The sequence below is a fragment of the Bubalus bubalis genome, chromosome 9 (genome assembly GCF_019923935.1).
Source record: "Bubalus bubalis isolate 160015118507 breed Murrah chromosome 9, NDDB_SH_1, whole genome shotgun sequence".
NCBI classification, from domain to species: Eukaryota; Metazoa; Chordata; class Mammalia; order Artiodactyla; family Bovidae; genus Bubalus; species Bubalus bubalis.
In genome coordinates this window covers 105,751,924-105,763,718 of record NC_059165.1, presented here as the reverse complement: position 1 = coordinate 105,763,718, position 11,795 = coordinate 105,751,924, and the positions used below count along the sequence as shown (strand labels likewise).

The following is an 11,795-nucleotide window of genomic DNA, read 5'->3' as shown; positions in this document are numbered from 1 at the left end:
CTCCGTCCATGGGATTTTCTAGGCAAGAGTACTGGAGTGGGGTGCCATTGCCTTCTCCACCTAAACCACATAGGTGAGGCCAAACCAAATCAGTTCCGTTAGGAAAGAAGAGATGACTGTGCCAGGTGCCAAGCTGATTCCTACCAAGCCTATGACGGTATCTGAGTGGAAAGTCTTAGTTGCTCATCGAGTCTGACTCTGTGACCCCATGGACTATAGCCCACCAGGCTCCTCTGTTCATGGAATTCTCTAGGTAAGAACACTAGAGTGTGTAGCCATTCTCTTCTTCAGGGGATTTTCCCGACCCAGGGATCGAATCCAGATCTGCTTTGCAGGCAGATTCTTTACTGTCTGAGCCACCAGGGAAGCCCTGAGCAGAAAGTAAAAGTGAAAGTTGCTCAGTCGTGTCCAACTCTTTGTGACCTCATGGACTATACAGTCCGTGGAATTATCCAGGCCAGAATACTGGAGTGAGTAGCCATTCTTTTTTCCAGGGGATCTTTCCAACCCAGGGATCGAACTCAGGTCTTCTGCATTGCAGGCAGATTCTCCACCAGCTGAGCCACAGGGAAGCAAAAGAATACTGAAGTGGGTAGCCTATTCCTTCTCCAGTGGATATTCCTGACCCAGAAATCAAACCAGGGTCTCCTGAATTCTGAGCAGAAGGAGCAGCTATAGCAAAGGTCTGCAGGCTAGAACATTGATGCCCCTTCTGTCTTCAGAATGAAAGGTTGGAGGAATATTGGAGGTGGTGGCTGCCAGCATGGTGGATTTTAAAAACCCTTATAAGGAAGGCAGAGGAAATTAGGTGGTATCCAAGGGCAACAGGAGCTTGTAAGAGAGGGACAAGGTCAGAGCCCACATAGGGAATGGATTTGACTGGATGCTGCTGCTTCTGGGGTCTGAGAAGGAAGCAGGAAGATACCCAATCAAGAATAATTACTGATTACCTGCTCCATGCCAGTTTGCACGTGAAACCCTAGGGAGCTGAGTTCATGGAGCTCATAAAATTATGTTAAAGGAGGCTGACATTGAAACAAATAATTATTAATCAACTATAAATGTGGTCAGCACAGGGAAGACGAACAAGGAGTTGAGCATTGGTGTAACAGGGGATGCTGGCCCAAACTTGGGTGGCGAGGATGTGATTGGTTGAGGAGGAGTCTTTTGTGCTGAGAACTTGGTTAGAGTAGGGCTTCAGGGGTGTTCCTGCCAGAGGGAAATGCAAGTGCAAAGACCCTGGGGTTGGAAGGAACAAGGTAAGTTCAAGGAATCCAGAAAGAGCCTGTGTGGCTGGAGCATAACGAGCAAGGGACACAGCTTCATAGAAGTGGTTGGAGATGCTAACTGGGCCAAGTCATGGGGTACCTGTTGGATCATGTGGATATTTGGGCTCCTCTAGAACCCAGAAGCAGATGATGTCTAGGATTAGATATACTTTATACCAATGGCTCTCCAGCTGTTGCCTGGAGCTAGAGGGTGGCCGGAAGGGAAGCAGGGAGCCCCAAGAAGAGATGGGCACGTTTGTTGGGCAAGAGATGAGGGAGGTTGGACCTTGGCTATTGCCAAGGAAAGCAAAGAGAAGCATGTGGGCTGGAAGCCAAGAGGAAAATCACTGCTGAAGCAGCAACATGGAGTGAGGACAGAGAGGAGTCAAGGTGCCACTCAAGCATCTAGACTCACTGAGATGGGGAGGCCAGGGGCAGGGCGGATCTACAAGCGCAAGGGCAGCCAAGTTCCCCTTTAATCTGGGCTAAGGGATTACAACAACCATTTAAATAGATGACGGTGATAGCTCCACGATACCGTTGCTGCTGTTCACTAGCTCAGTCATGTCCAACTCTTTGCAGCCCCATGAACTGCAGCATACCAGGGTCCCCTTCCCTCACCATCTCCCAGACCTTGCTCAAACTCATGTCCATTGAGTTGGTGATGTCATCCAACCATCTCATCCTCTGTCGTCCCCTTCTCCTCCTGCCCTTAATGTTTCCCAGCAGCAGGGTCTTTTCTAATGAGCCCAGCTCTTTGCATCACATGGCCATAAAGAACTTAAGCTTCAGCATCAGTCCTTCCAGTAAATATTCAGGACTGATTTCCTTTAGGATTGACTGGTTTGATCTCCTTGCTGTCCAAGGGACTCTCAGGAGTCTTCTCCACCACCACAGCTTAAAATGAGGCTGCACTCTGGAGCCCGTGAGCTGCAACTGCTGAGCCCACGTGCCACAATTACTGAAGCTCACACATTGCGAGCTCATGCTCTACGACAAGAGAAGCCACCACAGAGAAGCCCTCGTACCACAACCACACAGTAGCCCCCAGCTTGCCGCAACTAAAGAAAGCCCACGAGCAGCAACAAAGACCCAGCACAGCCAAAAAAAAACAAAACAAAAAGCTGGCTAAGGGACTTCCCGGGCAGTCCAGTGGTTAAGACTCCACGCTTCCACTGCAGGGAGTGCGGGTTCGATCCCTGGTCGGGGAACTAAGATCCCACATACTGCCTAGCAAAAAAAAAAAAAAAAACAAACCTGGCTAAAATGGCATATTTTACATGATGCATATTTTTCACTGCCACAAAGGAAAAAAAATAGAGGAAAAACCTTAAATGTACATCAACGCAAACTAAAGAAAATGAACACAATCGAGTCGCATTAGCCATATTGCGAGAGCTCTGCAACATCGTGTGGCTGGAGACGGCACAGACAGAACACTTCCATCATCACAGAATGTTCTACAGGGCGGCACTGGCTTGCTATCACTTCTCATTTCTGCCCAGGTTGTATTTCCTGGTGACACTCCTAGGGGCTTCCCTGAAATCCCATGCTGGGCTCAGAATGTTACTCAAGGGCCTAGATTGCCTTTTGATTGAATCCCGATGTTCATGATATCAGGCAGGGTCCAGGCAACAAGCAGGAGTCAGGCAGAATGGACAGTGCAGGAGAGCGGTAATAAAGGTGATATTTGCAAAGTGCGGCAGGGGCAGGTAACTGACATGGGGTGGTGCAGCACACAGGAGGGGCAACAGTCAGGAGCTTTTAACATGCCTAGGCTGACGGTCCAGTTGGTGCAGATGTCATCTTGGGTTGGGGGATACAGAGAGAGAAATGGGGAGAGAACACTCCCCGCCCCTCCGGACCCTGGGGAGTTCTCACCTCTCTTTCCTTCTACATCCTGCTGGTGGCCCCCTCTGGCCGACTCTAGCAGAAGGTTGAGGGTCCAAGTGAATCAGCTTCTTGGGACACAGGGCAGGATGAAAAGTGGAAGGGCACTAGCCTCACTCAGCCTAATTCACCTCCCCCCAACCACCCACCCACCACCCACAGGCCTCCATTAGCCCTTGGAAACGTCTGCCCCACTGACCACCATGTCCATCATCCCAAACTCTTTCCAGGAGATGTGGCCTCCACCAAACAAAACTCTCTGGTTGCCAGCAACAGAAACAACTCTAGTCTACTCAACCAAAAGATTTATTGAGAGGCTCTTGGGGAGTCTGCAGAATCGACAGGAAGGATGGAGGATCACGGCTACCGCCTCATCACGGTGGTTGCTCCTGTCCTACAAGACTCCTCTTATTTTGATTATTTATTTATGGCTATGCTGGGTCTTCACTGTTGCACTTATGTTGTCACGAAGTTGTATCCAACTCTTTGTGAGCCCATGGACTATAGCCCGCCAGGTTCCTCTGTCCACAGGATTTCCCAGGCAAGGACTCCTCTTGAATGCAGAGTGCAGGGAAAGAATGCCAACTCACCAAAGCTGGACCCCCTGGGTAGGAAAGTGGGGAGAACCTGTGGACAGGGCCCTAAGACTGCCTCCAATGGTACAGAGCTCCATCCCCAAAAGAAAGGGGGATGGAAGCCAGCTGGTGACAAAATTAACAAATGTCCTCCTTGAGATGTGCCCTGTCCATTTCACAGGAGCAATACGGAGGCCCGGGAAAGGGCACTGACCCCCCCGGGCCAGGCAGGTGGCAGGAGCCACTTTGCCAGAGTCCCCTAGCTAGGAGTATGATGTGTGCTGGTTGCTTTCAGGTGGCAGCTGGTTCGCACCACTCAAGCCATGGGGAGTTCCTGGGGTCCCACATCTCAGGAAGGGCCTGGTGGGCAGGGGTCATGGCCACACTCAAGTCTCCCCCCAGGAGGCAGACAGAAAGACCAATAGCAGTAAGCTCAGTCCAAGATGGTTTTTATATACATGGTTTATTCCTTCTGACCCCCATGTTGCAACACCAGCCTCATTCGCCCTCCCAGCATGGAGCTACCCACTGCCTCCTCTCTTGGGGGGACCTCTTCTCATGGGGCACTGTCTCCAGAGGTGGGGTGGGGAGAAAAGGGGTAGCCTTAGCACAAAGTGGCTCCCCTGTGGCCTCAGCCCCCCAGAGAAGGGAGAGAGGAAGAAGGAGGAAGGCAGCACAGAACTGGGGTTCAAATACTCAAGAAGCTACGGAATAGAAGACAAAATAACACACGCTCTGGGGAAGGGGGACAGGGAGGAACCAAGGTCAGATCCTGCCCCCCAGCAGGGGCACAGCACCCCCAGGATCCAGGAGGTGAAGGGCGGGGCTGGAGAGAGAAGAATTTGGGGGAGGGAGGAGCCCAAGGATGGTCCCACCTTGACCTGGACAGTAGGCACAGGGCAAGTGAGACCCCCAGGGCCCCTGAACTTGGCAGTGGAGGCCTACAGCTTGGTCAGGTCCAGTTTCAGCTTGTAGGGTGGGGGGCTGTCTGCATAGGCGTGCGATGGGGGAGGGTACAGGGACCACTCTGGCTCCACCATATAACCCTTGTGCTGCTCCAGAGTCAGGGGCTGTAGGGGAAAGAAGAGAGAGAGAGGGCCATGAGTCCCCACCCTGGCAAGGCTCCTTCCCACCCCAAATCTCAGGTTGCCCTTACTAAGGGTGGGAGTCGTTCCTCTCATTTCATGAGAGTGAAGAAACTTGCCTAATGTCACATAGCAAGTCAGGGGTCCCTGTCTCCATGGGAAAGGGGGTGGCCCCATCCAGATGAGGGAACAGTTTTCTTCTCCTCTTTGCCCATGGGCCCTGCCCACCTGGAACTTAAGGTGCTGGCCAGGCGCGGTCACCAGGGTGGAGCAGCTCAGCCACAGCATCACCAGCACGGACAGGAAGAGGCAGCAGGCCAGGATCCAGCGAGGAAGCCCCGAGCGCCTGCCCCGCCCAGCAGGCATGTTCAGGGGCCCCGGTGGGACCAGACAGCCTCCTCCCTCAGGCCCCACCCCGCCACCATCCCCAGGGTTCTGCCACCCACCGGGACATGCAGCTGAGGAAGTCATTGTCCTGCAGCTCATCGGACTCCACCTTTGCCTTGCTGCTGGTCTTGACTCGAATCTTGGCCTTCCTTACCTTGTCCAAGGGGCCTACAGGGTCTGAGAGAACAAGTCACTTTCAGTAGCCTCCAGGTCTTAGCCAAGAGGTAACAGCAGCCATGGAGAGTGAACAGGGGGCCAGGACCTGAGGCAATGGGCCATGGGGTCTTGGGATAAATCAGAACCCTGAAAGATGGACCATGGAACCCAGGGAGATGGACCATAGAACTCAGGGAGATGGATCATGGAACTCAGGGAGGAAGACCACAGAACCCTGGGAGATGGGCCATGGTACTCAGGGAGATGGACCATGGAACCCTGGGAGATGGGCCATGGAACCCTGGGAGATGGACCATGGAACCCTGGGAGATGGACCATGGAACCCTGGGAGATGGACCATGGAACCCTGGGAGATGGATCATGGAACCCTGGGAGATGGATCATGGAACTCAGGGAGATGGACCATGGAACCCAGGGAGATGGATCATGGAACCCTGGGAGATGGATCATGGAACTCAGGGAGATGGACCATGGAACTCAGGGAGATGGACCATGGAACTCAGGGAGATGGACCATGGAACCCTGGGAGATGGATCATGGAACTCAGGGAGATGGACCATGGAACCCTGGGAGATGGATCATGGAACCCTGGGAGATGGATCATGGAACTCAGGGAGATGGACCATGGAACCCTGGGAGATGGCCCATGGAACCCTGGGAGATGGACCATGGAACCCTGGGAGATGGACCATGGAACCCAGGGAGATGGACCATGGAACCCAGGGAGATGGATCATGGAACTCAGGGAGATGGACCATGGAACCCTGGGAGATGGATCATGGAACTCAGGGAGAGGGACCATGGAACCTTGGGAAAGGGACCATGGAACCCTGGGAGAGGGACCATGGAACTCAGGGAGATGGACCATGGAACTCAGGGAGATGGACCATGGAACCCTGGGAGATGGATCATGGAACTCAGGAAGAGGGACCATGGAACCTTGGGAAAGGGACCATGGAACCCTGGGAGATGGACCATGGAACTCAGGGAGATGGACCATGGAACCCTGGGAGATGGATCATGGAACTCAGGGAGAGGGACCATGGAACCTTGGGAAAGGGACCATGGAACCCTGGGAGAGGGACCATGGAACCTTGGGAGAGGGACCATGGAACCCTGGGAGAGGGACCATGGAACCCTGGGAGAGGGACCATGGAATTCTGGGAGAGGGACCATGGAACTCAGGGAGAGGGACCATGGAACCCTGGGAAAGGGACCATGAAACCCTGGGAGAAGGACCATAGAACTCTGGGAGAGGGACTATAGAACTCAGGGAGATGGTCCATGAAACTAAGGGAAGTGGACAATGGAACCCTGGGAGAGGGACCATAGAACTCAGGGAGATGGACCATGGAACCCAGGGAGATGTATCAAGGAACCCCAGGAACTGAGAAATGGAAATACCAATCCTCAAGGGTTCATTTGCCAGGAGAACCCCTTGTGACAGGGGAGCCACCTTTGGAAGGAACACTCGTCTAGGTTTGAACCTTACCAACATGCACCTCCAAAGCCTCAGGGTGGGATCCCCGCCAGGTCACCTCCACTCTCTGCAGACGGGCTCCCTCATGCCCCAGGCTCTCTACCACAGGCTGGGTCTGGGCCAGGAACAAGACAGCACAGAGAAGCCCTTTAGAAAGGCACCACCTTGACCCTAGCAGGCACCTCTCTGCGCCCCATGTAGGTTACGGTATCCCATGCCGGGCTGGTACCTAGTTCACTGGGGACAGAGAAGACACAGCTGCAGGCTGTGATATCAGGGATACTGTTCCCTGCTATTGTGGGACCCTGATTTGTCTTGACCCCATCCTCCAACACCTAAGATAGGGATGTGATTCAGGACTAGCTAATAAAATCACAGGGACTGGCATCACATGACTCAACCAGGGCCAAACAACTTAGTTAAAACCTGAGAGGTTGTAACCTAGAGCCGTGGCATCCACCTTGCTGTGAGCAGGGACATGTTTGAGAATGAAGCTGCTGAAGAGGACAACAGAACCCAGGGGTGGAGAGAGACACTGAACCCCTGGATCCAGCTGTGCTTGAAGCTCACTGACCTGTAGACTGCACATCCCATGAGCCAAGAGCCAATTCATCCCACCTCCTTACCCTGACCACCCAGCCACTTCTCTGGTGTGGCCCCTGCCAGAGCCCTCACCTGGAACACCACCACCTTCCCATTGTCAGTCTGCAGGTAGTATGTCCAGGTGGAGGAGACGAAGCCCTGGGCCGAGTTGACAAGGTCATTGCAGAGGGTGGAAAACAAGTCCAGGAGCGAGAGGGCCCCACTCGGAGCTTCCAGGACCTTTCTCTGCCAAGGGGAGGCCCAAGGCACAGAAATGTCACCAACGTAGGGTGTTAAGTGGGAGGGGAGCTGGGAAAATTCACTGTGATCAAAATTCACTAAGCTGTTTGAGGCAACAGGGCTACATACTATGAACAGAGATCTCAGCACTGCTTTGTCTGACTGACTGTGTGCCCTTGGGAAAGTGGATTGCCCTCTCTGAGTCCTACAATGGGAAATGATACTCTTCCCTCAGGGATCTGCTATGAAATTTCAATTAAACAATAGCACAAGGGCTTCCCTGATAGCTCAGTTGGTAAGGAATCCGCCTGCAATGCAGGAGACCCTGGTTCAATTTCTGAGTCGGGAAGATCTGCTGGAGAAGGGATAGGCTACCCACTCCAGTATTCCTGGGCTTCCCTTGTGTCTCAGCTGGTAAAGAATCTGCCTGCAATACAGGAGACCTGGGTTTGATCCCTGGGTTGGGAAGATCCCCTGGAGAAGGGAAAGGCTACCCACTCCAGTATTCTGGCTTGGATAATTCCATGGACTGTATAGTCCATGGGGTCACACAGACAAAAAAAGCACAAGTGCCTAATATATAGTAGCTGCTATGATTAAAAATGTTACCATCATCATTGTTCTTGTTTTAACAGCATCAGGAGAGAACATGGAATGGGAAGAAATGATGGTGCACAGGGCTTTCATGAACAGGGAAAGCCTGGGAAGGGTGCAGGAAAATGAGCGATGAGAGGAGAGAGCTTTCTCTGGAATCCCAGCCCAAGGGTTTCTGACTGGGATGAAGGATGTCCTGTGCCTCAGTTTCCCCTGGTGCAGCACTGTCTAGACTCACGGGGTATGATAAGTGTACAGTTATTATTTCTCCCTGGGGTGGGGAAGGAAGAGCTATGTGTGCTTGGGAGGCTCCTCCTCCCTACACTTCCGTTCTGACCACCTGTTCATCACAAGGACAGAGCTTAGACCAGGAGCTAACATGTAGGTGCTCAGAAGTCAGCTCTGAAGATGAGGGAGGTGAGGAGTGGTCATAAGCCCTGGTGGCACTGGCTTTAAATGCCACCTCTCCACAGCCCTGGGTGACCTTGGCCAGTTGCTCCGTGGGCATGAAATGGGGATGACACTGTCTCAGGTGCCTCGGGTGGCACAAGAAATTTGGGACAGGCTGAGGTTAGGCCTGGAGCAGGACAAAAGCTTGCTAAATAATGTAAATGGTGGCAGTGTGGGTGGGAGAGGCGGCGGGGGGCGGGGGAGGACTTCCCATGTCACAGAGATGACAATTGAGTCTTGAGATGTCATATGGCTTAATCCAGGACACCCAGGAGGCCCGGAATGGCATGGAGAGCCTGGGAGAGACTGGATATGAGTGCAGATTTGGGGAGGGGGGTAGAGGAGAGGCGGGACGGGCCTGGGGCCGCAGGTGGGAGGGCGCCCACCTTCTGCTCCAGCTCGGGCTCAGGCTCCGGCTCTGGGTTCTGACTCCAGCAGCCCTCGCTGCAAGCTTGCTGCTCTGTCTCCTTCACATAGGCCTCCACACAGGCTGCAGGGGCAGGAGGGGGTAATTGGGGGACAGTCCGTCCCAGACCACCTCTCCCCACCCTGGCCCACCCAGCCAGCACTCACCTGCTTCACACTCAGCCTGGGTGGCATTGGGCTTGGAGCTCCTGGCCACGAATCGGCATATGGAGAAGAGGCGGCAGCCTCGCTCGCAAGCGCTGGTCAGGACGGCCCTGTCATACGCCTTCGCTCTCCTGGATTGAATGGGGTCCTCCCCCAGCTCCTCCTGGAAGCGAAGCTGCGGGCTCAGGCAGGGGGAGGGGCAGGAGGCGGCCAGCGGCGCAGGAAGGCCTTGGGGAGGTAGAAGACTTGATCCCCCAAAATCTTCTAGGGGGTTTGGGGTGAGGCTGATGAGGAGGCTAAGAATACTAGTGGGGGCTGTTAGCTCCAAGGAGGAGAGGCGGGGGGCTTGAGGGGAGTAAACAATGGGTGCTGCTGGGTTTGGGTAATGGTTGAAAAACTGGAGAAGATGAAGGGCAATGATCCTCCCCTCACCCAAAAAAAAAAAAAAAAAAAAAAAAAACCCTTCAAAGAGGAGGGGTTCTTGGGCCTGAAGAAAGAAGGGGGACTCAGAGGAGGTTCCGTCATCCTTCAGGCCTGGGAAAATTGGGATCTGACTGGGGGAGGGGTGGTCAGGATCGGGGTGGGACCTGGTAGCTCTAAGGTGGGTAGGGAAGAGGACGTGGAAGATGCTTGAGTAGAGGGGGAAAAGGGGACTGTCGGGCCTGAGGGAGGCGGGGGTTGGGCGCCCCCAAGGCCCTGGCCCAGCAGAGGGGAGCCAGAACCCGCTGGGTAGCAATAGAGCCTCAGTCCCCTCCCGCCTCCGGCTTGGAGGGACTCCCGGAACCCCGAATTTATCGGAAGGACTGGCATCACTAACCACCCCCCCCCACCCGTGTCAAAAGGACCCCACGGCCCCTCTCCTGCGACAGAAACATCCCCACCTTCATCGGAGGGACCCCTGATCTCTGCGCTCGCCCCCGTCGAAGGAACGCCAGCCCTTCCCCCACCAGAGGGGCCCACCATCATTGAAGAACCCCCTTCTTGACCCCTTCCCCCTCCGAGGAACCCTGGCCTCCCGCTCCTAACGGAAGGAGCTGCATCCTCAACCCATCCCCCACTGGAGAGCTCTCAGGTCCTTCTGCTGGCGCTGCGCGCGCTTCACCTGAGCAAGCTGAGGTTTAGGGTAGCGGTCTCGGCACCGCAGCTGGCAGTTCTGCGTGTCCCCAAGCTGCAGGGCGAAGGGGTCGCGGACAGGCGGCGCGGGGGTGGCGGGCGGAGGCTGCAGCAGCAGCAGCAGCAGGAGCGGCATCAGCGCGACCGAATCCATGGCCAGGCCGAGCGCAAGGAGCGCGGGGGACGCCGGCTCCTGGCGGGCGCGGAGGATGCGGCGGCGGCGGGGACCGGGTCGCTGACGTCACCCGAGCGAGGCAGCCTGGGAAGCGGGGGTGGGGGATGCGGAGAACTGGCAGGGGCGCGGCGCTGCGGCACCGTTGGGATACCCGCAGGGCGAGGCAGGTGGATCGTGGCCCCTGCCGTCTGTCCCACGTCGGGATCCCATGACACCTCACTAGTATCCACAGACGAGGGGATCTCAGTCATCGCTAGGGGCCAAAAGGAAACAAATAGGGTGATAGAGTGGAGGAGAGATCTACTCGCCTGGGGATCAGGGAAGGCCTCCCAGAGCAGGCGTTATTTCGAGCTGGCGACTCGAGGAGGCCGCCGAGGGAACAGCGAGGTCCGGACGAGCTTGTTGGAAAAGGAAATAGGAGGGCGGTGGGGCTGGCTGGAATCCAGCCAGAGTGTGGGGATGGAGGGTCATGAGGGTCGCAGAACTGAGTTAGAGAAGGCTTTCTGAAGCTTCATCTCTTTTGATACCCAAATCAGAGAGCCGGTAATTTATGCGCAGTTTGGCTTCTGTAGGAAGCTCTCCAAGTCCCTCCAGGGTTCCCCTAGCCTCGCCTCTCTCTGGCCCAGCCCTGATCCGCAGACCTGGGGGGTCTGGCCCCTGCTCTCCCAGACTGGGAGCCCTTCGACCTGGGGCTGAGTAGGAGGGGGCACAGACGGGGCGATGGGGTCCTGCTAAAATTTCTAATTCCTGTGGGAAAACATGGGACAAACAGGAATACTTCTGGCTTTCATGACTGCCGCACTTCAAGATGAGAAAGGGTAGCCCCGTGAATCTTGACCTAACTTGCTCTTCGCCGGGCATGGGGGTGAGAACGCCCGTCTACGTTCGAGAACCTGCAAAAGCGGCACCCTCGCCCTCGCTGGTGTGCCCGGCGCGCAGGTGCCTGCCGCCCGCGCATCCTCCGTCCACTCTCCGCCCCAGCAGACTCGGCGGCAGACACCCGGGGTCGGGGGGTCAGAGGGCGCTGCAGATTCCGGCCGAGGAGGAGGGGCCGGGGTGGGGGGGCTAGCGCACCCTCCCTCCCCCGGCCGGCCGCCGCGCTTTCATCTCCTCGGCCTCAGCCAGCCCCCACGTGGCTTAATCAGGCGCGGCTGTGCCTGGCGGACCCTGAACATCTGGATCCCCGGGCGGCCCCTCCCCCGCCCCGCC

The 11,795-nt window shown here is 55.6% G+C and overlaps 1 protein-coding gene across 2 annotated transcripts; it reads right to left on the bottom strand.

Annotated features, from left to right (window-relative positions):
* Window positions 1-4,177: 4,177 nt before the first annotated feature.
* TMEM59L (transmembrane protein 59 like) lies at window positions 4,178-10,658 on the bottom strand. 2 transcript variants are annotated; one of them, XM_006058021.4, is made up of 8 exons: window positions 10,401-10,658; window positions 9,302-9,461; window positions 9,115-9,218; window positions 7,538-7,690; window positions 6,875-6,977; window positions 5,265-5,382; window positions 5,047-5,164; window positions 4,178-4,803 (listed from the first exon to the last, which is right to left on the bottom strand). In XM_006058021.4, the coding sequence occupies exons 1-8, from the start codon at window positions 10,563-10,565 to the stop codon at window positions 4,675-4,677; spliced, it is 1,050 nt and encodes a 349-aa protein (XP_006058083.1). In that variant the 5' UTR covers window positions 10,566-10,658; the 3' UTR covers window positions 4,178-4,674. The 2 variants fall into 2 exon arrangements, with proteins under 2 accessions (XP_006058083.1, XP_006058085.1); XM_006058023.4 differs by lacking the exon at window positions 7,538-7,690.
* Between the last annotated feature and the right edge of the window lie 1,137 nt (window positions 10,659-11,795).

Bases quoted from the DNA above. Each gene is read 5' to 3' on its own strand.
- TMEM59L (XM_006058021.4), bottom strand. From the start codon at position 10,565: ATGGATTCGGTCGCGCTGATGCCGCTCCTGCTGCTGCTGCTGCTGCAG. The intron at 9,219-9,301 runs GTGAGTGCTGGC...CTGCCCCTGCAG, and splicing joins CCAGGCTGAGTGTGAAGCAG to CCTGTGTGGAGGCCTATGTG. The intron at 7,691-9,114 runs GTGGGCGCCCTC...TCCCCTTGGCAG, and splicing joins AGCCCGAGCTGGAGCAGAAG to AGAAAGGTCCTGGAAGCTCC.